Here is a 24,269-nt window from a genome sequence, read left to right on the forward strand (position 1 = left end):
TCCTGGGTGCTGGAGGTCCTTAATAATGGCCTTTCTGAGACATGGCTCCCTGAAGATACCTTGCGTACTTTGTAGGCTAGTACCCAAGATGGACCTGACTAGATTTACAATCCTCTACAGCTTCTTTCGGTCCTGTGCAGTCGCCCCACCCCCAATACCAGACAGTGATGCAGCCTGTCAGAATGCTCTCCATGGTACATCTATTGAAGTTTTTGAGTGTATTTGTCGACGTGCCAAATCAGACAAGAGGTTACCAAGATAGCACAACCATGTAGAAGGGAATGCCAAAGGCAAGATGGAACAATCTAATGGAGAGGAACATGGCTAAGTAGCAGTTGGAGCATAACTGTGCTGAAACCCAACGTTAATTGTAGCTGCCAAAAAAGAAATTAGGCCATCATACTTGCCAAAGACTTCTCAATCCATTCAGGTCTAATCAATTGCAAAGGGCGGCCCAATAATTCCTCGCCATTGCTTTGCAATGCCTGGATAAGATCTTTCCTGGTGAGAAATGTTACTTGGCCAAGCTTTCTAAAAGGAAAGAGAAACCAAATCCAGTAGTTAGATACAAGGAAGTTGTCTATAATATTATTGTCACTGCATGAGTAGCATCAAGATGAAGAGATGGACTATTGTCCCACATTAGACACTCAACAGCTTAATTATACAACCAGGTACAGACAAGCCGTTCGTTAAATTGTCAACCTGCAAGTGTTTCTTCATTAAAGGAACAAAAACATAGAACAGTACAAACCCTTTGACCCACACTTTAATCTATTCAAAGGTCAATCAAACCTTTCCCTGCTAGTTCTGGCAATTTCCAACCAGTTTGCTGGTGCACCAATTACCAAGATTTCCCCCAGATTTCTCTGGAACCTCCGCCAACACTACAATTCTACAAACATTCTACACTCTTCCAATTCTATTTTCACGATCATTTCCACATTTAATTGAACAAGGGGCATCTGCTTCTCTTCTAATCTCTGGAATTGTGATATTGTCATATTTAAGTGCTTTTTTTTTAGTGACAACATCACTGTCATAGGCTGAATCAAAGGTGGCGTTTAAGAAAATCTGGCTGAGTGGTGTCGTAACCACAATCTCTTACACAATGTCAACAAGACCAGGGAGATGATTATAGGAGAAGGAAACCAGAGGTCCATGATCCAGTCCTCGTTGGAGAATCAGAGGTTAAGAAGTTTAGCAACTTTAAATTACTGGGTGTTATTATTTCGGAGGACCTGTCCTGGACAGGTCCTGGACCCAGATCATAACAGCAATTATGAAGAAAGCATCTCTACTTCCTTAGGAGTTTGCAGAAACGTGGTATGATATCTAAAACTTTGACAAACCTCTATAGATGTGTAGTAGAGAGTTCATTGACTGGCTGCACCACAGCCTGGTATGGAGGCACCAATGTCCTTAAACAGAAAATCCTACAAAAAGTGGATACGGCCCAATCTATCATAGATAAAACCCTCCCAACTACTGAACACATCTACACAACATGCTGTTGCAGGAAAGCAGCATCCATCATCAGGGACCCCCACCACCCAGGACATACTCTCTTCTCACTGCTGCTATTAGAAAGAATGACAAGCGCCTCGGGGCTCACACCATCATTCAGAAACAGTGACTACCCCCTAAAACCATCAGGCTCTTGAACCACCATTCACTTGCTCCCATCATTGAATGTTCCCACAATTATTGGACTCACTTTCAAGGAGTCTTCATTTCATGTTCTAGATACTGCTTATTTATTTATTATTATAACTTCTTTCATTTTGTATTTGCACAGCTTGTCACCTTTTTCACTCTGGTTGAACACCCACTCTAGGTGGATGGTCTTTCATTGATTCTGTTATGGTTATTATTCTATAGATTTATGAGGATGCCCATAAGAAAATGAATCTCAGTGTTATATATGGTGATTTACTTTACTTTAAACTTTGAGTCATTAATCTGAAGACACATGTCCAAATCCCACCTAACTACTGGGAAAATTATGTTCAAATAATTAAACAAGAAATAGCAATAACAGAAACTGTAAAACAATTGGAATGTCTTAGAAATAGACTAGGTTCACTATCTCCTTCAGGAGAGAAGGTTTCTACCCTTATCTGATCTGGCCTCTGTGTGACCCACTTATGCAAGTTATTCTTAATTGCCTTAGTTCAGGGGCTATTAGCAAGGGCAATAAATTCCAGCATTGCCAATGTTATTCACATGCAGTGGATGAATAATAAAAAAAATCACTTCCCAACTATCTCCTTCTACTCTAAGGTACTCCTTGCAACCTACCCTACGGGTGATACTTTAGTCACAACATTTCCATATGATGCTCCATCTCAAGCTTTGTTTGAAGTAGCTGTGCAGTGCTTTGGAACAAACTGTTTGAGGATAAATAACTGAAATCTGTTGGCACCACAAAACAAGAGACTGAAAATTAAAACCCCACCAAAGCAAGCTGAAGAAATTGGCTGGTTTTTAATTAAACCAGATTACAGACACCTCCAAATAGGGAAATCTGCTAACCATTACTTGTTGAGGCTACCTGAGGTCACAAGGACAAGCAAAACTACTGAATAATTCAAATGAAGATCGTGTGCCTCTACCTGGATTTCCTGATGCCGACTGAAGTGATGGATAACTGTTTCTCCACGAAGAAACGTATGACAGCAATTTGAAGCTCACTGAATGACTTTGAGGAATCCAGGTTACTCATAATCAGCTCGTGCCCTATTTGAAAAAGAATGAGAGAATAAAACACCAGGCCCTACTGTAATACCCAAACATTGCACACTGTAATGGGCAACCAGCATAAATCCCTTTACATCTGTAAAGAAGATGGAGGGATATGGACATGGTGTGAGCAGGAGGGATTAGTGTTTAGGTGTTTAGCACAATACTGTGGGCTGAATGGCCTGTTCCTCTGCTGTATCATTCTATGTTAATTGCACAGCGAACCAGTATCCTGATTGCTTCATCAGGATCAGGTTTAACATCTCTGGTATATGACTGGAAATTTGGTGTATACCATGGAAACACCAATACCCAGGAATGGAAAAGTCTACACAAAGTGGTACAAGTCTACACATCACTGGCATGCTCTCTTCTCCCTTCTATTAACAGGGAGGAGCCTTAGGACCCACACCACCAGATTCAGGAAAGTTATTACTCTACAAACCAATGGGCTCCTGAATCAACGTGGATAACTTCATCTGAACTCTGAATTAATTCCTCAACCTACGGACTCACTTTCAAGGATTCTACAACTCATGTTCCCAGCACTATCTATTTATTTAATTCTATTATTTGGATGATTTGTCTTCTTAAGCACATTGGTTGTCTGTCAGGCTATGTTTATGTATAGTTTTTCATAAATCCTTTTGCATTTATTTTCCTGTAAATTCCAGCAAGAAAATGAATCTCAAGGTAATAAATGGTGACATATACATACTTTCAACAAGACCTCCCTGAATAAGGCAGCATAGGGGCTTCCTGAAGCGATTGAGGCAAGTGAGGCTCCACACCCACCCCCCCCCCCACACATCTTAACTGAATTTTACAGGAGCACCATTGACAGCATCCTGACAAGCTGCAGATGGAACTGCATCTCCATCTGATATGGAAGCAGCTGAGCATCAGACCTGAAGTCCCTAGAAAAGGGCTGTGAGAACAGCCAAGATTATCATAGGGGGCTCCCTACCATCCACGTAGGACATTATTTAGAAGTGCTGCGTACATGCGGCCCTTAGTATTATTAAGGATCCCACCTATCCATCCAGCATCCTCTTTAACTTTCTATCATCTGGCAGGAGACTCCAATGCATAAAAACAAGAATGGGATGGGAAACAATTTTTTCACTCAGGCTATTAGGCTTCTGAACTCCCTGCCACATTGCATTTGAAATGTCACCAGTTAATCTGTTCTGTACGTATTTAATTTTTGTACTTCACTTTGTTTATTTATGCAGCAATTTGTTTGTAGATTTTATCCTTACTTCATAAGTTACTGTGTGTTATATTCATACTCTGCATTACTTCCTGGTTTGGAGAAATGCTGTCTTGTTTGACGGGAAACATGTATACAGTTAAATGACAAACGGTTTGACAATAAATTTATTTTGACTTTGAATGTGGATGAATTGTTCATTGTGATATAGGCCTTTCAACCCATCAGATCAGAATCCGGTTTATTATCACCGGCATGGGTTGTGAAATTTGTAAACTCAGCAGCAGCAGTTCAAAGCAATACATAATATATTAAAAAATATATAATAAAATCAAATAATAATAATAAAGTAAATCAATTACGGTATACATATATTGAATAGATAAATACCATGCTAAAAACAGAAATACTATATATTAATAAGTCATAATCAAGGGTTCAATGTCCATTTAGGAATTGGATGGTAGAGGGGAAGAAGCTGTTCCTGAATCGCTGAGTGTGTGCTTTCAGGCTTTTGCATCTCCTACCTGATGGTAACAGCAGAGCAATCTCTTATCGGGATCTCTTTTTGGCCTCCCTCACTCCCTCTGCTGGTCTTTGAGTTAGGGCACTTGGACAAGTGAAGTTTCAGATTGTAGTGCTGAAACCCCTCGTTGCAGCAGGAGCAACCTTCCTCTCCCTCGCTAGTGTGGGAAAGCTTGCCTGAGATGTTGAAGTGCTGGGATGGACGTCAGATTTCACTAGACTCTAGATCATGGTCTCTGAGGGCTCTGCTATTGCTTGCACAGTGGGTGGCAGTGGTGGTGAGGGTTGATGCTTTTGCTGGAGCAAGTGGGGGTAGAGGGGGAGCGTGATGCTTTTGCTGCTGCTTGGTGAGTGAAAGGTAGGCCTTTGGGTTCTAACATCTCTTCTGTCATTTATTCTTTGTTTTTTTCCCCCTATTTCATGGATGTCTGTGAAGAGTAAGGATTTCTGGTTGTATAATGTACACATTCTCTGATACTATATCGAACCACTGAGTGCCCTCCCCTGCCCTCCTTGGAGGCATCACTAGCCCAAGCAAGGCATTATCAGATGAAATTGAGAGGTCTCTGACAGTTCAGCCAAAGATGCTTTTTCAACTGCCATAAGTGGGCGTTGGGGCACAGAATTTGTCTACAATTATTGCACTTTCACAAGCCCTGCATTTTCTTCCAATAGATAGCCACACATTTGTGGTGAATAATCTCCCTCCATCATTCAGGATATATTCCAGAAGCACTGTGTTCACAGACACTTCAGCATTGTCAAGAACTCCTTTATTCCATCCCACAATCTCTTTAACCTTAGGCAGAAATTACCGCAACATAAAAACAAGGACTGCTAAGCTGGGTTTGAGGCTTCAGAACACCCTACTACCACCCTAGTGCACATTTTTTATGACAGTGCCACTAGCATTATAACTGCTGAATATTCAACTATATCCACTTTATGGCAATTCGTACACCTACAGAATATTTTTTAATATCACTTAATATTACTTTATGTGCTGTATGTGATAGATAGAACATAGAAGAACAAGGAACAAGGACCTTTGGTCCACAATGTTGTGCTGAAGTAAATTTAAAAAAAAAATTAATTCCTCCTACCTACATACACCATGTCCTTATCCCTTCTCCTTTCTTACATCCATGTGCCTATCTAAATGTCTCTTAAAAGCCTCTAATGTATTTGCCTCCACCACCAGGCAGCATATTCCAGGCATCCAGCACTTTGAGTAATAAAATGACCCCTCACATCCTCTTTGTACCTACCCCCCTCACCTTCACGCATGCCCTCTGGTATTATACACCTTGGTCCCAGAGGAGCATTGTTTAATTTAGCTGTATCTATGTGTACAGTTGAATGACAATAAACTTGAACTTGAATTACTATAACACAGAAATAAATTGCTGATAGGCCAATGGAGGCTGGAGAAAAATCAAAAGCACAAGCTATTCTACAGAAATCCAGAACAATGTATATAGGATGCTGGAAAACTCAGCAGGAGAAAATCAACATCAGAAGTCGGACGAGAGAGTACTTACTCGCTTTGTCACCTGATTTGGTTGCCTTCTTGCGCTTTTCCATGGGTTTCTCTTGTGTTTCTTGACCCAAATCTTCTGGAACCTCTGTCACCTGGTCATCTGCTTTTTTGATGATCTTATCAGCTTCCTTTACTTCAACCTTGAACACAGACAAGAGTGAAAGCCAACTTTTTTACCTCATGAGAAATATTTACTCATTTTGACAGTGTTACTGATACTTGAAGAAGCCACACCATGGAATTTTACATAGAAGTAGCCCTAATCCATCTTTAAATAAGAAGCTTGCTCTCTGCATAACAATTGTTAGTTGAAACTCAGCCACTCTGTCAGTGATGATTTGATCTCTCTGAACCATTGTGTGAGTGGAGACATGATAATTAGCCATGGCAATCTGAAGATGTGACGTGGAGTACACTGCCTGGAGTTGCAGAATGCACGGGTACAAAACGGGAGGAGGGTATAGAGGAGAACGAAAGAGAGCATTAGCGCAAGAGGCTCAACAGGTAGGGAGATATAGTAACTTAAAAAAAGAGTGGGATAGAAGAATGAACCTCCAAGACCATCACAACTCTGTCATAGGGTTTGGAGGCTTGCGTACCTCAATGACCCAGAGAACTCTGTTGGCTGGAGTCAGGGCCTTATACTTTAGCTCTCAGTAGGGTCACCATTGCCAAATAGGTCAAAGGCTAGAGACCAGATTAAGAAAAGTCCATCAGTCCTCCAGGTTCGGGGGTTCAGCTCAGGGCTAACAAACTTAACTGGTCAAAAAGTATTTGAACATCTTTGGGAGGTTTATTACCTTTGTACTAACTGAATATGTAATTATATATGTTACTTATTAACAATGTAATCCCAACAATTGTATAGCAATATTATATATATTCACTATTTTGATATTAATAAAAAGATTAAAAATAAAAAAGGTGTATCTATACCACTACACTGTGCCATGACCAGCACATCATAACTGCTCAAATCAGCAAAATTATAGGTGTCATATGGCATGCACAGTGCCAAAATTTAATTTTAAGATCACTTCGGCCAATCCTCTTTACTGAAAAATCCCCTTCTCAACTCAAACATAAGAGATTCTGCAGATGCTGGAAATCCAGAGTAACACACACAAAAATGGTGGAGGAACACGGCAGGCAGCATCCATAGAATTGAATAAACAATTATATTTCTGGCCAAAACCTGCAACAGGATTGGAAAGGAAGTGGAAAAGAAGCCAGAATAAGGTGAGACCAGGTGAAGGGGGAGGTAGGTGAAAGGAGAATGTGGGATTGGGAAAGGTTTTGGAAGAGAAATAAGGATACTGATGGTGGAGAGCAAGTTCGTAAGTAGATGGATAAGTAAATGAAATGCTTCTCATTGGTCTCAACTATTGCTATGCTACTGGGTCAACCCATTGTCCCTTGGCTCAAGAAAGAGGGAGAAAGCCCCTTTCCCATCTCAAACCAGTAGTCATCATGGAGGTCATAAGAGCCATCTGACTGATGTGCTGCTCTCAGGAGCAGATCAAAAATTTTCATACAGCATGTCCCCCACCACCCCATCTCCTCATGCTTGTGAAAGTGCAACCACGGGAGGGATTCAGAAAGTAAGCATTAATAGATACTGTTCTCTGGAAAAATTTTGAATGGCTTTTTAAGAAAGAGTAAAAAAGAACTATTTGTCAACATTACCTTCTCCCTTTCCTCCTTGTCCGCCACCTCTTCTTTTGAGCTTACTACACCCGTAGTTGGAGGTTCTGTGTTAACTTTCTCCTCAACGTTTGATGGCACATCTCCTGGATGCAAAGCTCATTATTAACAAGCCAAACCTCAACAGCATGATCATCTCATACAACTAAAACAATGTACTTCCCCTCTAAAGCAAGTACCTTTCTTTAATGACTTGCCCATAAATAGGTGCAACAATGGATCAATTTCAAAAGTTAATACCGCTTGATTTAGAAATCTTTTACAAATTTCAAAAATTGCAGTCCATCTAGGCCTCACAGAAGCGTAGTGGCTAGCAATCGGAAGATTGAGGTTCAATTCTCGCCACTGTCCATTAGGAGCTTGCATGATCTCCCTGTGACCATGTGGGTTTCCTCCCATATTCCATGCCATGCTGAAAAAGTGAACAGGCTTGTCTGCAGAGCAGGAGATCACTGGATCCTCAAGATCATTCATCTAGATTTCTGCCTTGCTCGTCCAGCAAGACTAACACTGTGCTATCTACGCACAAAATGCAGGCCAGGCAGCATCTATGGAAAGAAGTATAGTCAACCTTTCGGGCCGTGACCTTTCCTGAGGACCGGAGAAAAAAAGATGAGGAGCCAGAGTTAGAAGGCTGGGTGAGGGAAGAAAGAAACATGAGGTGATAGGTGAAACTGGGAAGGGAGAGGGGTGAAGTGAAGAGCTGGGAAGTTGATTGGTGAGAGATACAGGGCTGGAGAAGGGGGGATGTAATAGGAAAGGACAGAAGGCCATGGAAGAAAGAAAAGGGGAAGGACCACCAGATTATACAGGCAAAGAGATATGGTTATAGAGGGAAAGGGGGATGGGGAATGGTGAAGGGGGGGGGGGGAAGATGAGTGGGATCTGAGAATTCTACACTGAACAACACTGAGTATATTCCCTACATAGTTTGGGGTGGTGTTATCTGGTCTAGATGAGCCAAAACAAAGTTAAAGCTGAGTTTATAGTCATAGACACATGGATATGAATGCATCAAAGCAGCAACATCACAGACACATAGAATCATATAAGCAGGATTCATAGAAAAACAAACAAACACGAATTCTACAGGAAAGAACACAATTAAAACAAAACAAAGCTAATCTTAGAACAAAGTGGTCATGGTGATTTGGGCTTCACTGGTTGGTTTGAGAACTAAATGGTAGATGGGAAGCAGCTGTTCCTAAACCTGGTGATGCTGTTCTTCAGGCTTCAGCAGTTCAGGAAGCAGCTGAGGAGATGAATTAACAGTCAACATTTCGGACCCAGTCCCGGTGAAGGGTCTCAGTCTACAACATCAACCACTAATTCCTCTCCTCAGATGTTGCCTAATATGAGTTCCTCCAACGTTTTGCGTGTTTTACACTGTTGGGACAGCCCTCATCCAAACTACACTACTCTGAAAGCATTGCCATTTCAGCAAACTTTCTGACACTTCCTTTGTTTCTGTGCATCTTCTTCCCTCCCAGAAATTTTTTTTAAAAACTTGTTTTCTCATGTTTCTGTTTTTGATAAAGAGTAATTGACCTGCAACCACTAATTCCATTCCTGCTCCACAGATGTTGCCTAACCTGCTGACAGCTTCCGACATGTTTTGCCCTTACGAAATAAAGGATACATTTGTCATAGAGGGATGCAACAAATGAGAATTTGTTTATGGGAATGATTGCGAAAATGAGAGGCAAGTCTACGATGAAAGAGCAAGTAGACCAGACTACTGTACATTCCCATGAATTTAAAACAGAAGCAATCTTATTAATATGCATCAAATTATTACAGGTTTTAACAGCAGGAATACTGAGAGACTGGCATCCCTGCAAAGGCTCACTGTCAAGGTCTTAATGTCTCAGGTTCTCAGTATTAATTAATGATTAAGTTGTTGTAGCTTGTCTTCTTTTGCACATGGTTTGTGTGTAGCTTTTCATTGATTCTATTGTATTTCACTGTTCTTACTGTGAGTGTACTGGCTAAACAAACCAAAACTACTGAGAGACTGAGCAAGCGGATTGACACAGTATGATGCACTTCCAAATAACTGAGTTCCAAGTTGAATAAAACTCCAAGATCACAAACTTGTAGGGTTTGGAGGCTTGCATGCATCAATGACCCAGACAGCTATGTTGGCTGGAGTCAGGGCTTTATTGCTTTGATTCTTGGTAGAGTCACCCATGCCAAACAGATCAAAGGAGAGAAGTCAGACTAAGAGTGGTCCAACACTCCTCCAGGTTTGGGGGTTCAGATCAGGGCTAACAACCCTGACTGGTCAACCAAAATTGTTATGGAAACAGTGATGAAAATTTCTTCTATGTGGCCAAGTATAGACAGAGATGGAGGATCTTCACTGCTGTCCTAAACACTGTGGTATAACAGACAACTAATAATAAAAAGTCGAAAAAAGTGCATTCAATCCTTTATTACGAAACCGGCAAAGATGAATGCTTAAAAATAGCAATAGCGAAATCAGCAATATTAATGAAGTTTGCAGATTTATCATTCAATAAACAATATCCACCCCCTACTAAGTCTCTCTAACTAAATGAGAGGCACAAAGAGTGAATACAAACTATACTCTTACTTCTACTATCCTCAAAATGACAAGACAAATGACCATAACCCACATAAAACACACAACATGGTAGCATAGTGGTTAGCGCAACACATTACAGTACCAGCGACCCAGATTTGATTCCTGCTGCTGCCTGTAAGGAGTCTGTACGTTCTCCCCTGTGAGTGCTCTAGTTTCCTCCTACAGTCCAAAGTTGGTAGGTTATTTGATCATTGTAAATTCCCCTGTCATTAGGCTAGTGTTAAATAGATGGGTTGCTGGGCAGTGTGGGTCGAAGGGCCTAAGGATTTGTATCTCAATAAATGAAATAAACACAAAATACTATACAGACAGACAGAAAATAGATACATGGTGCCTACAGTGAGTGCCAGCAAGAAAAATCAACCTCAAGATTGGACATGATGACATATCTTAGGCACGTATAGCTAGGCTGCCTAAAACTTTTGCACAGTACTATAGTAATTTTATGTACTGCACTGCTCTGTTGCCGCAGAGGAAAACAAATTCATGACATATGTGAGTGATGATTCTAAAATGGGTCTTTATTGTGGACTGAGATTGGGAAGGGAGTAGGGAGAGGGGAATCATGGTTGGGAAAAGGAGAAGGGAGAGGGGAGAGAGTAGGAAGCACCAGAGAGACATTCTGTAATGATCAATAAACCAATTGTTTGGAATCAAATTACCTTACCCAGTGAATCAGAGCTGAGTGTGTCTGCACCCACCACTGGCACTCCTCTCTGCCATCCGCCAACATTGGTCCCACCATCACCATTCCCAACAACCTTTGCTCCTGCCAGATTTACAAACTTGCTCTCTATTCCACATTGACAAGTACAGTACTGTGCAAAAGTCTTCAGCATCCAAGCTATATATATGTGTGCCTAAGACTTCTGTACAGTGTCTTAGGTACTTTGAAAATAAATTTACTTTTAACTTTTCTTGAGAGAACAGAACAGTTTAGCACCCTCTTGGTGTGTAGAGGGATCACATGGCCTACTCCTACACTTGGATCCTTAACATTAGTATAATGATGTGTTTTGAAGTTGATGACTAACGAAAGACTAATTTGGTACAGAAAATGTGCTTACTTTCAGTGTATTCTTTAGGTTGATCCCAGCCCACCGTCTCCAGTCTGTAAACATCTTTCGTATCAACTCGTAGCTCTTCAACCCTTAACTCATTTGTTCCTTTCTCAGCAGAACTCGTCGCTGCACTGACACACGGCAGAGGAACAGCACTCTCTCTAGTCAAAGGACTCCAAGCTGCTGAGTTAGCTATGTGGCCTGAGGCAAAATCTACCTGAGCAGCGCCATGGGATTTCTTTTTCCTCCTCCTCCTCCTCTTCCTCCTTCTTGTGCAGTTTCGGGTCACAGAATCCACAGGCCCCTCTCTATTTTCTGAGCCTGTTAGCCTGGGAGGGTCGTCAACTTTACTGGTGTAGGTAGTTTGCTCTTCCTGCAAGTCCTGCAGCTTACTGGCACTGTTTTGATCCTGCATTTCCAGTTGGACTGTAGACTCAGTGACCACTGGAAGTGCCACTGTAACACCCTCCCCAGTTTGAGTCAGCAAGGAAGACTCTTTGAACGTTAACAGGGAATCTCTCCCCGTTTCAAGGGCAAGCGTATCACAGCAAAATACCGAACTGTTCACCTGTTCTTCCACACACTCAGCTACAAGCAAATCTTCAGACGGATTGAACTTGATAGCTGTTTCCTCAGCAGGGGCAAAATTCTCCACAGATTGATAATCAATCCCCGCACTTTTAAATTCACAGTCATCCAGAGACAAATGGAGTAAACCTGCCACAGCATCTGAGTTTTGTACACTAGAAGCCTCTGTGCTCTGACATTCAGATTCTTGTTGGGACATACTAGAAATCGTCTTGCTCACTAACTCATGCTTTTGTTGGAGCGGCAGTTTTAAACTTGGATCGGGTTCACTTTCAGAAACTACAGGAAAGTTCAATCCTGCAGTGCTGGGTGACTCTGCACAGTTTGACCCTTCATCTTTATTCCCAGATGTCACAGGCACAGGTGCGTTGGTACCATCTTTGGACACTGATGAGTTAAAAGGGTTTTTCCTCTCAGACTCAGGATCAGCAGCATCTGACTCAGTAAAGATCAATTCTACATCTTCAGCCACAGAGAGGGTCTTCCCTGAGTGAAATGATCCTCCAGTTCCAGGTTCAGGGATTGCTGTCCTAAGATAGTTCAACTCTCCAGGCATAGTACACACTTCATGTTTTATTCCTCCATCTTCAGGCTTGGAGACTGCCATTCCATGATGAGCTTTTCTTTCAGTTTCAGAGTCGGTGACTGGTGCTTCAGGAAGGTTCAAATGCTCATCTTCGGACCCAGAAATGGGCAACTTTGCACAATCCAGTCCCTTACCTTCAGCAATTAAAGTCAGTGATCCTGGCACATTAGCTTCTCCATCTTCAGGTTTGGAGATTTTAGGATGGGCTTTACCCTCAGCTTTGAGGTGAGAGACTGCTGCCTCAGGAAGGTTTGACTCTTCAGCCCCAAGCTTAGAAATGGCCACTTCAGGAAGTGCTGTCCCTCCACATTCAGGCATAGAGATGACTGACTCATGCACACCTGTCTGTGCTGCTTCAGTCTTAAGGACTTGTGACCCAGAAGAATTTGATTCATCCATTTTACTTCTGGTTATACATGCCTCAAGAGTGTATGCCTTCCTGCATATGCATCTGCCTGGGGAAACACTCTGAAGATTCCCTCTGCTTGCCGATGGTCCGGAATCTGCTGGCTTGGTGGTGGGTGACACGTTGACAGAGAACGTCCCAACTTCCCCAGCAAACTGTGTCCATTCTGCCATGGATTTCGGATTTCCATTTGCTTCATTCAGCAGTTCATGATTTTCACCATAACTACTGTTAGTATGCATAACTGGCTTCTCTCCATTCTCTGGCTTCTTTACAAAACCATCAGTACTCGGACCACATTCAGCACCCAGAGGCAGATATTCAGAAGCTGCAACATCTGTTCCATCCTCATGGCTTTCAGACGCAGTCAGTGTCTCTGCAGAGCATTCAGCTTCCATTCTCTCTGTTTCTTCTTCCTGTCTTCCAAACCCTGTTGCATAAGCAAACTCCCAGATTTTAAATGCTTACCCACAGTACAATCCTGCAGCCGAACCTGCTGGAAAAGCTTTGCAGTTAGGTTCTAGTGAAGTGATGCCCTTAAACAACTCGGACCAAGGAATTCACCTCAACGGGCACTAAACCTCCATCCGACAATTTGCTGTCGTGTTTCATGCTCTCCCATACTTTTTGGTCAAATCTCTTGCTTAGCTTCCAGATAATGGCAACCGATTACATGCTCCAAGGACCCAGCCGCACCCAGTTCCTGGACCAATCAGCAGCATGATGAGCCTTCGGCACTAAGGCTCGGCTGATCCCATGTTGCATGCAACACTGCCGCCTGTCACTTTTCATCAGGCAGTCAGAATATGCTCCAACAAAGGGCCTTCTCCCTTGCAGTTCATTTTAATAAAGGGCAGGAAAAGAGGGCCTTTTTAAAACAAGAAGTTTTTGGAGTTGAGCAGAATGAAATTACTATGTGGAATTTTTTTTTTAAAACTACCCAAGGCATAGAATTTTTACTTAAACATCAGAAGCTGGAAATCTTGAGAAACACACACACACATACACCCAGCAGGTCAGCAGGCAGCACCTATGGAGAATAAACAGTCATGACCATACACTTCCCTTCTCACTGGCAGCCAACCAGAAAATACCATAGGCTCTCATCTTGTTTAGCTGCCTCGTGTGGCAAATGGTCTAAGACCTTCTGAAAATCCATCTCCCCTCATTTTCCTGTGCTCCAGGGAATTGTTACAAGAATTACCCCTCGTAATAATGATCAGTGAGCCACAAGAAAATCTATTTATCGACAAGTAACTTTTATTATTTCAAATAAAGCATGTGGCAAGTAAACATCAAGAAACTCACTATCCAACCTATTGTTTCCTCAACAATTTCCAACAGATTTATCAACCTAATTTTTGTGTGCCTCCATGTACCCCAAAACTTCATCCTAAATAATGGACTGTGATATCTTAGACCATAAGATATAGGAACAGAAAATGCCATTCGGCCCATTGAGTCTGCTCCACCATTCAATATAATCTCCCTCTCACCCCATTCTCCTTAACCTTTGATCCCTCTACTAATCAAAACCTGATCAACTTCTATTTTAAGTATGCCCAATGATGTGGCCTCCATAGCATCCACTGACTCCTTTGTCTTATCCTGCCTGTAGTTTCCACAAAGAATTCCAACAGATTTCTCAAAAAAACTTTCCCGTAAGGAAACCATGCTGATTTTCAGCTTATTTTATCATTTGCCTCCAAGTACTCTGAAACCTCATCCTGAATAATGGACTCCAGACCTTCCCAATCCACTGCAGTCAGGCTAATTGGCCTGTAATTTCCTGTCTTTCGCCTCCTTCCCTTCCTAAAGAGTGAAGTGATATTTGTGATTTTCCAGTCTCTGGAACCACTCTAAAATCTAGTGATACTTGAAAATTCATTACAAATGCCTCTACAATCTCCTCTTTCAGAACTTTAAATATATCTATTTAGTTCGGTGACTTATCTACCTTCAGACCTTTCAGCCTTCCAAATCAAATTGTCCTTAGTAATAGCGACCACTCTCACTCTGCTCCTTGACACTCTGGCATATGAATTCAGTAACTCAGTAATCCCAAGGAACATATACAAAATGCTGTAGATACTCAGTAGGTCAGGCAGCATCTACAGAAATGAATAAACGATCCTGAAGAAGAGTCTCTGCCTGAAACGACATACTTATTCTCTTGCATAGATGCCTGACCTGCTGAGTTCCTCCAGCATTTTGTGTGTGGTACAATGGATTTACAGCATCTGCAGGATCTTTTGTGTTCAATCATTCAATTTGATGTCAGAGTATGTATACAGTTTACAACCTGAAACCGCAGACATTCATGAAACAGAGAGAAAACTCCTAAAGGAGTTCCTCAGACAGGATGAAGAGATCATTACTCCCCAACGCTATTTGGCTCTACAATTCAACCACCAGGGGCAAGACATGTTAAAGTGCCAGGGTTAGGACTGAGCTTAAGTTACCACTCAATGCACTTCAGTAAACTATTTAAGAACTTTTTAAAAGCTATTTATTAATGTTTTTTGGGAGGGTGATATTAGATGCATATCATATTTATACTGAGTTAAATACTGTATGTAATTAGTTTTGCTACAATAAGTGTATGGGACACTAGAAAAATGTTGAATTTCCCCTTGGGGATGAATAAAGTATCTATCTATCTATCTAAAGAACCCGCTAATTCAGTACACAAATCCAGTAACTGATGCACATTGCTACCATGAGGAACGAGATCCAAAAGGCTGAAGACACACACTCAATGATTCAGGAACAGCTTCTTCCCCTCGACCATCACATTTTTGAATGGGTATTGAATCCATGCGCGCTGCCTCACTACATCTGATTCCCTTTTTTGCACTATTTAACTTTTTAAACACATATATATTTACTGTAAATATATATTTTTAATATTATGTATTGCAATGTACTGCTGCCACATAACAACAAATTTCAATGCATATTCTGGTGATATTAAACGAGATGGTGATTATTGTATCCAGAGATTCCCCTGCCAAGGGAACCATTCTCTTGACACTTCACCATTCAAACTCTCGAGAAGTACACTCAACATCACTGCTCATTCATCTAAACTCTAGAAGAGGGCTCCTTTCTACTCAGTAGCTTGGGCAATGTCAAGTATCCCAGTTCTGCTGATGAACAATGGTCCCTGACCATTCATTGCAAAGAAAGACCCATACTGATCTTGACTGATAGCCCCTGCATTTCCCCAACTTTCTTCTTTTAGGAACAGATCACTGAGTAACACCTCTCTAGAAGCTTGGCAGGAAAGTTCATTATCTTGTTGAGTTGCAGGGGAACAACCGAACCAATTGGGAAAATAGTGTTATAATATCCCTGTGCTTGTTATGTTGGATAGTTCACAAAAGTGATGGGAATGGTTTAATGGTTCTGTTTAATATCAGAGAATGTATACAGTATACAACCTGAAATTCTTAATCTTTGCAGACATCCATTAAACTGAAAAAAACTCCAAAGAATAAATGACAGAACAATGTTAGAACACCAAAGCTCCCTCCTCTCCCCACTCCCACGCACAAGCAGCAACAAAGCATCGACCCTCCTCCTTACCCCACCTGACTCTGATGGAAGTGGCTTAAGGTGCAAACTGAATGCAAAATGACTGGTGGTGGACATGGGGAGGACGTTTGCCTTTAAAGGGAGAATATAATACTAAGGGTCACTGTTTTAAAATCAGGGGCTGTCTGTTTATTAGAGATCAGGAATCCCCCTTACTTTCTGAGTTTTTCCAAGTTCAAAGTGAATTGTCACCATATACTACCTTGAGATTAATCTTCTTATAGGCATTCACAGAGAACAAATAAATAGTTAATTAAATATTATATACAAATGCTGACAATGTGCAAAACCCCAAATAATAATAAATAAGTAAATAATGAATAAATACAGAGAACATGAATTGTAGAGTCCTTGAAAGTGAGTCTATAGGTTGAAGTCAGTTCAGTACTGAGTGGAGAGAAGTTATCCATGCTAGTTGAGGAAACTGATGGTTGAAGGGTATTAACTGTTCCAGAACCTGGTGGTGTAGGACCCAAGGCTCCTGTACCTTCTTCCGAATGGCAGTACCAAGAAAAGAGTATGGATCCCTATTCTTGAAAGGCCTGCAGAAGCAGAATCTTTGAATATTTTTGAGCCAGAGGTTTATAGATTGAGTGAGGGTGTAAAAGGTGCAAAGGGTGAAGTGTCAGCCACCAGCTTAATGAATGGCTGAATATACTCAAAGCAGCCAAATGGACTACATCTGCTCCTGATTTGTTCCTCTGAAAAGACAAATGCTGAAGGGTTTTGCCCCAAAATGTCGACTGCACTTTTTTCCATAGATGCCGCCTGGCCTGCTGAGTTCCTCCAGCATTTTGTGTGTGCTGCTTGGCTTTGGAGAGGGGAAGGTTAAGGAACTGCAACAAACCCAAAAATACTCAAGGCTTTTAACTATTGAGATTAGTTGAATGAGCTCCTGAAAGTGGAAAGCTTTAGGGAAACACAAGGAAATCTGCAGAGGCTGGAAATTCAAGCAACACACACAAAATGCTGGTGGAACACAGCATCGAAGGGTCTCGGCCCAAAACGTCAACAGTGCTTCTCCCTATAGATGCTGCCTGGCCTGCTGTGTTCCACCAGCATTTTGTGTTTGTAGCTTTAGGGAAATTATAGTTTTGGCACTAAAATCCCAAGTCCTTACCTAATTTAAGACTCTGACGTCTGAGGTTCCAGGTTTTGATGAGGGGCATTTCCTTAGCAGCAGATTCCTGAGATTTCCTGTGGGAGTCGGTCTTCCTGGGGGAGGGGGAGGAGGCAGTGTCCCTGGCCTTCAGGGGGGAGGGGGAAGAGGCAGTGAGCCCAGTCTTCAGGGGCGATGGGGTGGAGGCAGTGCCCTTGGCCTTTAGGGGCAAGAGGGAGGAGACGGTGCCCCCGGCCTTTAGGGGTGAGTTGTCGGAGGTGGTGCCCATGGCCTTTAGGGGCGAGGGGGAGGAAGTAGCATCCCCAGCCTTTAACGGTGAGGGGGAGGAGGCAGTATCCCCGGCCTTTAGGGGTGAGGGGGAGGAGGCAGTATCCCCGACCATTAGGGGTGAGGGGGAGGAAAAGGGGGGTTCCCCAGCCTTCTGGGGGAAGAGGGGACAGGCAGTGTCCCCAGCCTTCATGGGGGAGGGAGAGGGAAAGGAAGTTTTCCCAGCCTTCGGGGGGAAAGAGGGAGAGGCGGTGTCCCCAGCCTTCCTAGGTGAGCAGGAAGCAGCTTCCCTGGTCTTCCTGGGTGAGGGGGTGGAGGAGACATCTTTGGCCTTCCTGAGGGAGGGAGAGGAGACATCCTTGGCGCTCCTGAGGGAGGGGGAGGGGGAGATGTCCTTGGCCTTCCTGAGGGAGGGGGAGGAAGAGATGTCCTTGGCGCTCCTGAGGGAGGGGGAGGGGGAGATGTCCTTGGCCTTCCTGAGGGAGGGGGAGGAGGAGGTGTCCTTGGCCTTCCTGAGGGAGGGAGAGGAGACATCCTTGGCCTTCCTGAGGGAGGGGGAGGAGGAGACGTCCTTGGCCTTCCTGAGGGAAGGGGAGGAGGAGACGTCCTTGGCCTTCCTGAGGGAGGGGGAGGAGACATCCTCATCCTTTCTGAGGGAGGGGGAGGAGGAGACGTCCTCAGCCTTTCTGAGGGAAGGGGAGGAGGAGACATCCTCAGCCTTTCTGAGGGAAGGGGAGGAGGAGACATCCTTGGCGTTCCTGAGGGAGGGGGAGGAGGAGGAGATGACCCTGGTTCTCCTGGTGGAGTGAGTGGAGGAGAGGAAAACATCTATGGCCTTATTGGGAGAGGAGGAGGTGACCACAACCTTGCTGATGGAGGGCGACGGGGAGGAGGAAGAACTGATCCCAGCCTTTCTAGGGGAGGGGGAAGAGGAAGTGCCCCTGGCCTTCCTGGGGGAGGAGATGTCCCCACCATTTCTGAGGGCAGAAGAGGTGGAGGTTGTGTCCCCGGTATCTTGCAGCAACTAAAACAGAATAAAGATATAACACTGATGATTAGTTTAAGTATCAGCAACATTTTCAGCCCAAAAAACATGTTAAGGTCCCCAATCCTTGATGGTTGATGGGGGCAGAAAGAAGATAAATTCTGCAGAATCCAGAAATTTTTTTTGGAGGAAAGGGCAATTACACTAGAGTTGGGCTACGCCATCTTTTCCCTTGGTTTCTTGATGCCCTGGGTAGGTTTCCTAGGAAGAACAGGATGTATTGAGGAAACCAACACAGGTAGTTATAAAGGAATTAGTAAATGGTTGGAATGTTAAGACTTGGAATATTATGCTCAGTTTTAGTCTCCTCATTATTGGGAGGATGTGGAAGCTTTAGAGAGAGTGCTGAGGAGATTTACCAAGACGCTGCCTGGATTAGAGTGTCTTATCAGGGCACCCAAAGGCTAAGGCATTTCTCTTTAGAGCGAAAGAGGATCAGAAGTGATTGACAGAGGTGTACAAGACAATAAGAGGCACTGAAAGAGTGGATAGCCAGGGAGGAAATGAGCATTACCAAAGAGCATTATGATCAGGTGACTGCGGGAAGTCATAGGTAAATCTGGGTGTGTAGAACACCAGGCCAGGGGTGGTGGCAGAGTCAAATACATTACAGATATTCTAAAAACTGTTAGATAAATACTTGGGTGATAGAAAAATGTAGGGCGGTGGAGGAGGAAGGTTTAAATTGATCGTACAATAGGTTAAAAGGATGGCACAACATTGTGGGTGGAAGGGCCTGAATGTGCTGCAACAAGACCATAAGATACAGTCCATCGAGTCTGCTCCACCATATCATCATGGCTGATTCAATTTTCCTCTCAGCTCTAATCTCCTGCCTTCTCCCCACATTCCTTCAGGCCCTGACCAATCAAGAATCCATCAAACTCTGCCTCAAATATACATAAAGACTTGGCCTCCACAGCTGCCTGTGGCAAAGAATTCCACAGATTCACCACCCTCTGGCTAGAGAAACTCCTCCCGATCTCTTTTCTAAAAGGATGCCCCTCTATTCTGAGGCTGTGTCCTCTGGTCTTAGACTCTCCTACCATAGGAAACGTCCTTTCCACACCCACTCTATCAAGGCCTTTCACCATTCAATAGGTTTCAATTAGGTCACCCTTCATTCTTCTGAATTCCAGTGAATACAAGCCCAGAGCAATCTGACACTCTTCATATGACAAGCCTATCAATCCTGGAATCAGCACATCCTTTCTAAGATAAGGGGCCCAAACCTGCTCACAATACTCCAAGTGAGGCCTCACCAGTGCTTTATAAAGTTTCAACATTATATCCTTGCTTTTATATTCTAGTCCTCTTCAAATGAATGTTGACATTGCATCTGCCTTCCACACCACAGACTCAACCTGCAAACCGACCTTTAGGGAATCCCACACAAGCACTCCCAAGTCCCTTTGCACCTCAGATTTTTGTATTTTCTCTCCACTTAGAGTCAACACTTGTATTTCTTCTACCAAAGTACATGACCATACGCTTCCCAACACTGTATTCCATCTGCCATTTCTTTGCCCATTCTCCTCATCAGTTTAAATCCTTCTGTAGCCTCTCTACTTCCTCAAAACTACCTGCCCCTCCACCTATCTTCATATCGTCTGCAAACTTTGCAACAAAGCCATCAATTTTATCATCCAAATCACTGAAATATAATGTAAAAAGAATCGGTCCCAATCGGTCCCAGATCCCAGTGGAACACCGCTAGTTACCGGCAGCCAGTCAGAAAAGGCTCCCCTTATTCCCACTCTCTGCCTTCTGCCAATCATCCCTAGCTTCATCCATGTTAGAACCTTTCCTATAACATCATGGGCTTCTGTTTGTTAAGCAGCCTCATGTGTGGCACCTTGTCAAAGGCCTTCTGAAAATTCAAGTACACAACATCAACTGAATCTCATTTGTCTGTCTTGCTTGTTACCTCTTCAATGAATTCCAAAAGATATGTCAGGCAAGGTTTTTCTCCTGAGGAAACACGCTGAAACAGCCTATTTTATCATGTGTCTCCAAGTACCCCAACACCTCATCCTTATTGACTCCAACATCTTCCCAAGCATTTAAGTCAGACTAACTGGCCTAGAATTTCCTTTCTTCTGCCTCTCTCCCTTCTTGAAGAGTGGAGTGACATTTGCAACTTTCCATCTTCTGAACCCACTCCAGAATCTACTGTTCTAATGTTCCATGTAGGAGGTGAGAAGGAACAAAACTTGGTTGTGCAAACACGAGGAAATCTGCAGACGCTGAAAATTCAAACAACACACACAAAATGCTGGTGGAACACAGCAGGCCAGGCAGCATCTATAGGGAGAAGCGCTGTTGACGTTTCGGGCCGAGACCCTTCGTCAGGACTAACCGAAAGGAAAGATAGTAAGAGATTTGAAAGTAGTGGGGGGAGGGGGAAATGCAAAATGATAGAAGAAGACCGGAGGCGGTGGGATGAAGCTAAGAGCTGGAAAGGTGATTGACGAAAGTGATACAGAGCTGGAGAAGGGAAAGGATCATGGGACGGGAGGCCTTGGGAGAAAGAAAGGGGGAGGGGAGCACCAGAGGGAGATGGAGAACAGGCAGAGTGATGGGCAGAGAGAGGGAGAAAAACCAAACAACTAAATATCTCAGGGATGGGGTACGAAGGGGAGGAGGGGCATTATCGGAAGTTAGAGAAGTCAATGTTCATGCCATCAGGTTGGAGGCTACCCAGCCGGTATATAAGGTGTTATTCCTCCAACCTGAGTGTGGCTTCATCTTGACAGTATAGGAGGCCATGGATAGACATATCAGAATGGGAATGGGACGTGGAATTAAAATGTGTTACAACTTGGTTGTAAGGTTGTTGTCAGGAAAGCAAGCACCCTCACAAAGCATATTAAGTCATACAAGCTATAAAACAGTGGTTGAGATCTTGAGTATATAGAGATTTTGAGAGGTCCTATTCATAGTTTCTAGAAAGTGGCTGCCCAAGTAAACAGAGTGGTAAAGAAGGATTCAGCATGCTTGCCTTTATTAGTCGAGGCAGTGGGTTCAGAGTCAGGAAGTTATGTAGAAGCTTTATAAAATTCCAGTTAGGCTGCATCTGGAATATTGCATTCAACACTAGTTGCACATTATAATAAAGATGTAGAGTGGGGGCAGAAGAGGTTTACCAGGATACAGCCTAGATCGGGCAGCATGGTAGTGAACTGGCCAGCACAACGCCTTGCAAATAAAGCCTACCCAGGTTCAATTCTTGCTGCTCCATGAGGAGTTTGCATGTTCTCCCCATGATCGCATGGGTGTCCTCCGGGTGGTCCTATTTCCACCCACAGTCAAAAAATGTACTGATTGTTTATGGTAGTTTAATTGGTTGTTGTAAGTTATCCAATGCTAGGCTTGGATTAAATTGAGGGATTACTAGGTGATGCAACTTGATGGGCTGGAAAGGCCTGTTCTGTGCTATATCTCAATAAATAAATAAGAGAGCATGAGATTGGACACACTAGAGGCATTTGCTTTGAAGCATCAGAGGCTGAGGGGAGACTTGGTGAAAGTTTACAAGAATATGAGAGGCAGAAATAAAGTTGACAGTCAGTATCCTTTTCCCAGGGCCAAAATACTAGAGGGCTTACAACGAAGGCAAGAAGGAGCAAGTTCAAATGCGATGGGGGCCTGGAATGTGCTGCCAGGGTGGTAGCGGAGGCAAATACAATAATAGAAAGAGATTGGGGGAATTGGACATTGTGCAGGCAGAACAGATTAGTTTAAAGATTTTAACATTTAGTATAGCATTTAATTACCTATTAGCTCAGCACAACATCATAGGCTGAAGGCTGTGCTGTACTGTTCTGGAGAGAAATGAGACTCTCAAGAGAAACAGAAAAGAAGGGAAGCAAGCTGAGAAAGGCAGTCACTTGGTATCATTCTGACAGTCTGTGATTGCTGAGATGCCATCCCCAAGAAGCCTTCATTAAGCAAATGCAGTCCAATTTCACGTACTCTTCAAGCAGCTTAAGAGGAAACAATCACCACATGCAGCAACTCTTATCCAGTTCCAAACACTTCCTCTTAGTCTAGCTTGATAGAGAAACCCATCCAAACTACACAAGACATCCACTGGTCAAGCAAATAACTAGCGGTTCTTCTGAGTAACATTACCAGTCCGTCTTTCGTTTCTGGGTCGTGGGGCGTCAATTCTTCCTCAGCTCCTAATGTGATTTTCCAAATCACCGTCTGGACTTCCTTATCTGAGTAACTGTTCTTGGAGTCTGCGGCCATGGCACCATCTTTTGAAACAAAAAGGAAAGGGTTTCAATAAAAACTGGGTGAGCGAGTTGCCTTTGGTTTATCCACAGCTTAAAAGTTTTTGCATAGAAAGCCATTATGATCCTAATGCTCACATAATAAAGATATACAGTCGGCCCTCCCTACTGGCGAATTCCTCATCCGCGACTTCAACCAACCGCGAATCGTGAAAACCCGAAAGTGCTCTTCCAAGCACTTGTTGTTCAAGCATGTACAGACTTTTTTTCTTGTCATTATTCCCTAAACAATGCAGTATAACAACTATTTTACATAGCATTTACATTGTATTAGCTATTATAAGTAATCTAGAGATGATTTAAAGTATATAGGAGGATGTGTGTGGGTTATCGTGGATCGGGATCGAAAAAAATCTGAAGTTCTCTTACTCAGTAAGTCAGAACAGGTACACCCGGTATTATTTAGTGTCAGTTAGTCAAATGTTTGCCTTCATTTATAGTATATATTTTACCTTTCTGTGCATATAAAACACTTAAGGATGTATGTTTCAGCGCCGGGCTCAGGAAGTTCCCAAGTTCGATCTAGTGACAGATCGTTATTAAATGAGCTCTCCACCATGCCAGGTTGATGTGGAGGATCAAAAACCCAAAACCCTATAATTAAACCACTGCATTGCTAAGTAATAATTGTAGCTTTGATCGGGGCACAGCCTTTCTCACTTTATCCTTTAAAATTGCTCTGATTGTTGACCAACGTAGGCTAACATTTTTCCAATGACCGATGGCATTTCACCTCTTTCCGATCGCTTTAATATTTCCACTTTATTTTCAATCGTTATCATAATTATTTTCATGAACAGAAACACTGCAGATTCAGATCTCTACCGCTGGGTCCTAACGTCTACTGCACTGAGACGGGTTACATAAGTTCGTGGGTTCCGCTGGGTCCTAAGGTCCACCGCATTGAGACAGGTTGAATAAGGGACTTAAGCATCCGCAAATTTTGGAATCCGCAAGGGGTCCTGGAAC

At 43.0% G+C, this 24,269-nt stretch overlaps 1 protein-coding gene across 8 annotated transcripts in view; it reads right to left on the reverse strand.

The window, feature by feature from the left end:
* The window catches only part of LOC132396942 (nucleolar protein dao-5-like), a 130,210-nt gene that overhangs the window by 62,142 nt on the left and 43,799 nt on the right, over positions 1-24,269 (reverse strand). For 6 of the 8 annotated variants that reach the window (XM_059975075.1, XM_059975077.1, XM_059975076.1 and 3 more), the window contains 7 exons: positions 23,137-23,264; positions 17,691-18,981; positions 11,400-13,403; positions 7,707-7,810; positions 6,022-6,160; positions 2,616-2,739; positions 404-531 (listed from right to left, as the gene is read on the reverse strand). In XM_059975075.1, the coding sequence (XP_059831058.1) occupies positions 404-531; positions 2,616-2,739; positions 6,022-6,160; positions 7,707-7,810; positions 11,400-13,403; positions 17,691-18,981; positions 23,137-23,264 (3,918 nt within the window). The remainder of the gene's footprint in view (positions 1-403; positions 532-2,615; positions 2,740-6,021; positions 6,161-7,706; positions 7,811-11,399; positions 13,404-17,690; positions 18,982-23,136; positions 23,265-24,269) is intronic. The other 2 variants (XM_059975080.1, XM_059975079.1) reach the window with 2 other exon arrangements.

This window comes from Hypanus sabinus, chromosome 7 (assembly GCF_030144855.1).
Source record: "Hypanus sabinus isolate sHypSab1 chromosome 7, sHypSab1.hap1, whole genome shotgun sequence".
NCBI lineage: Eukaryota > Metazoa > Chordata > Chondrichthyes > Myliobatiformes > Dasyatidae > Hypanus > Hypanus sabinus.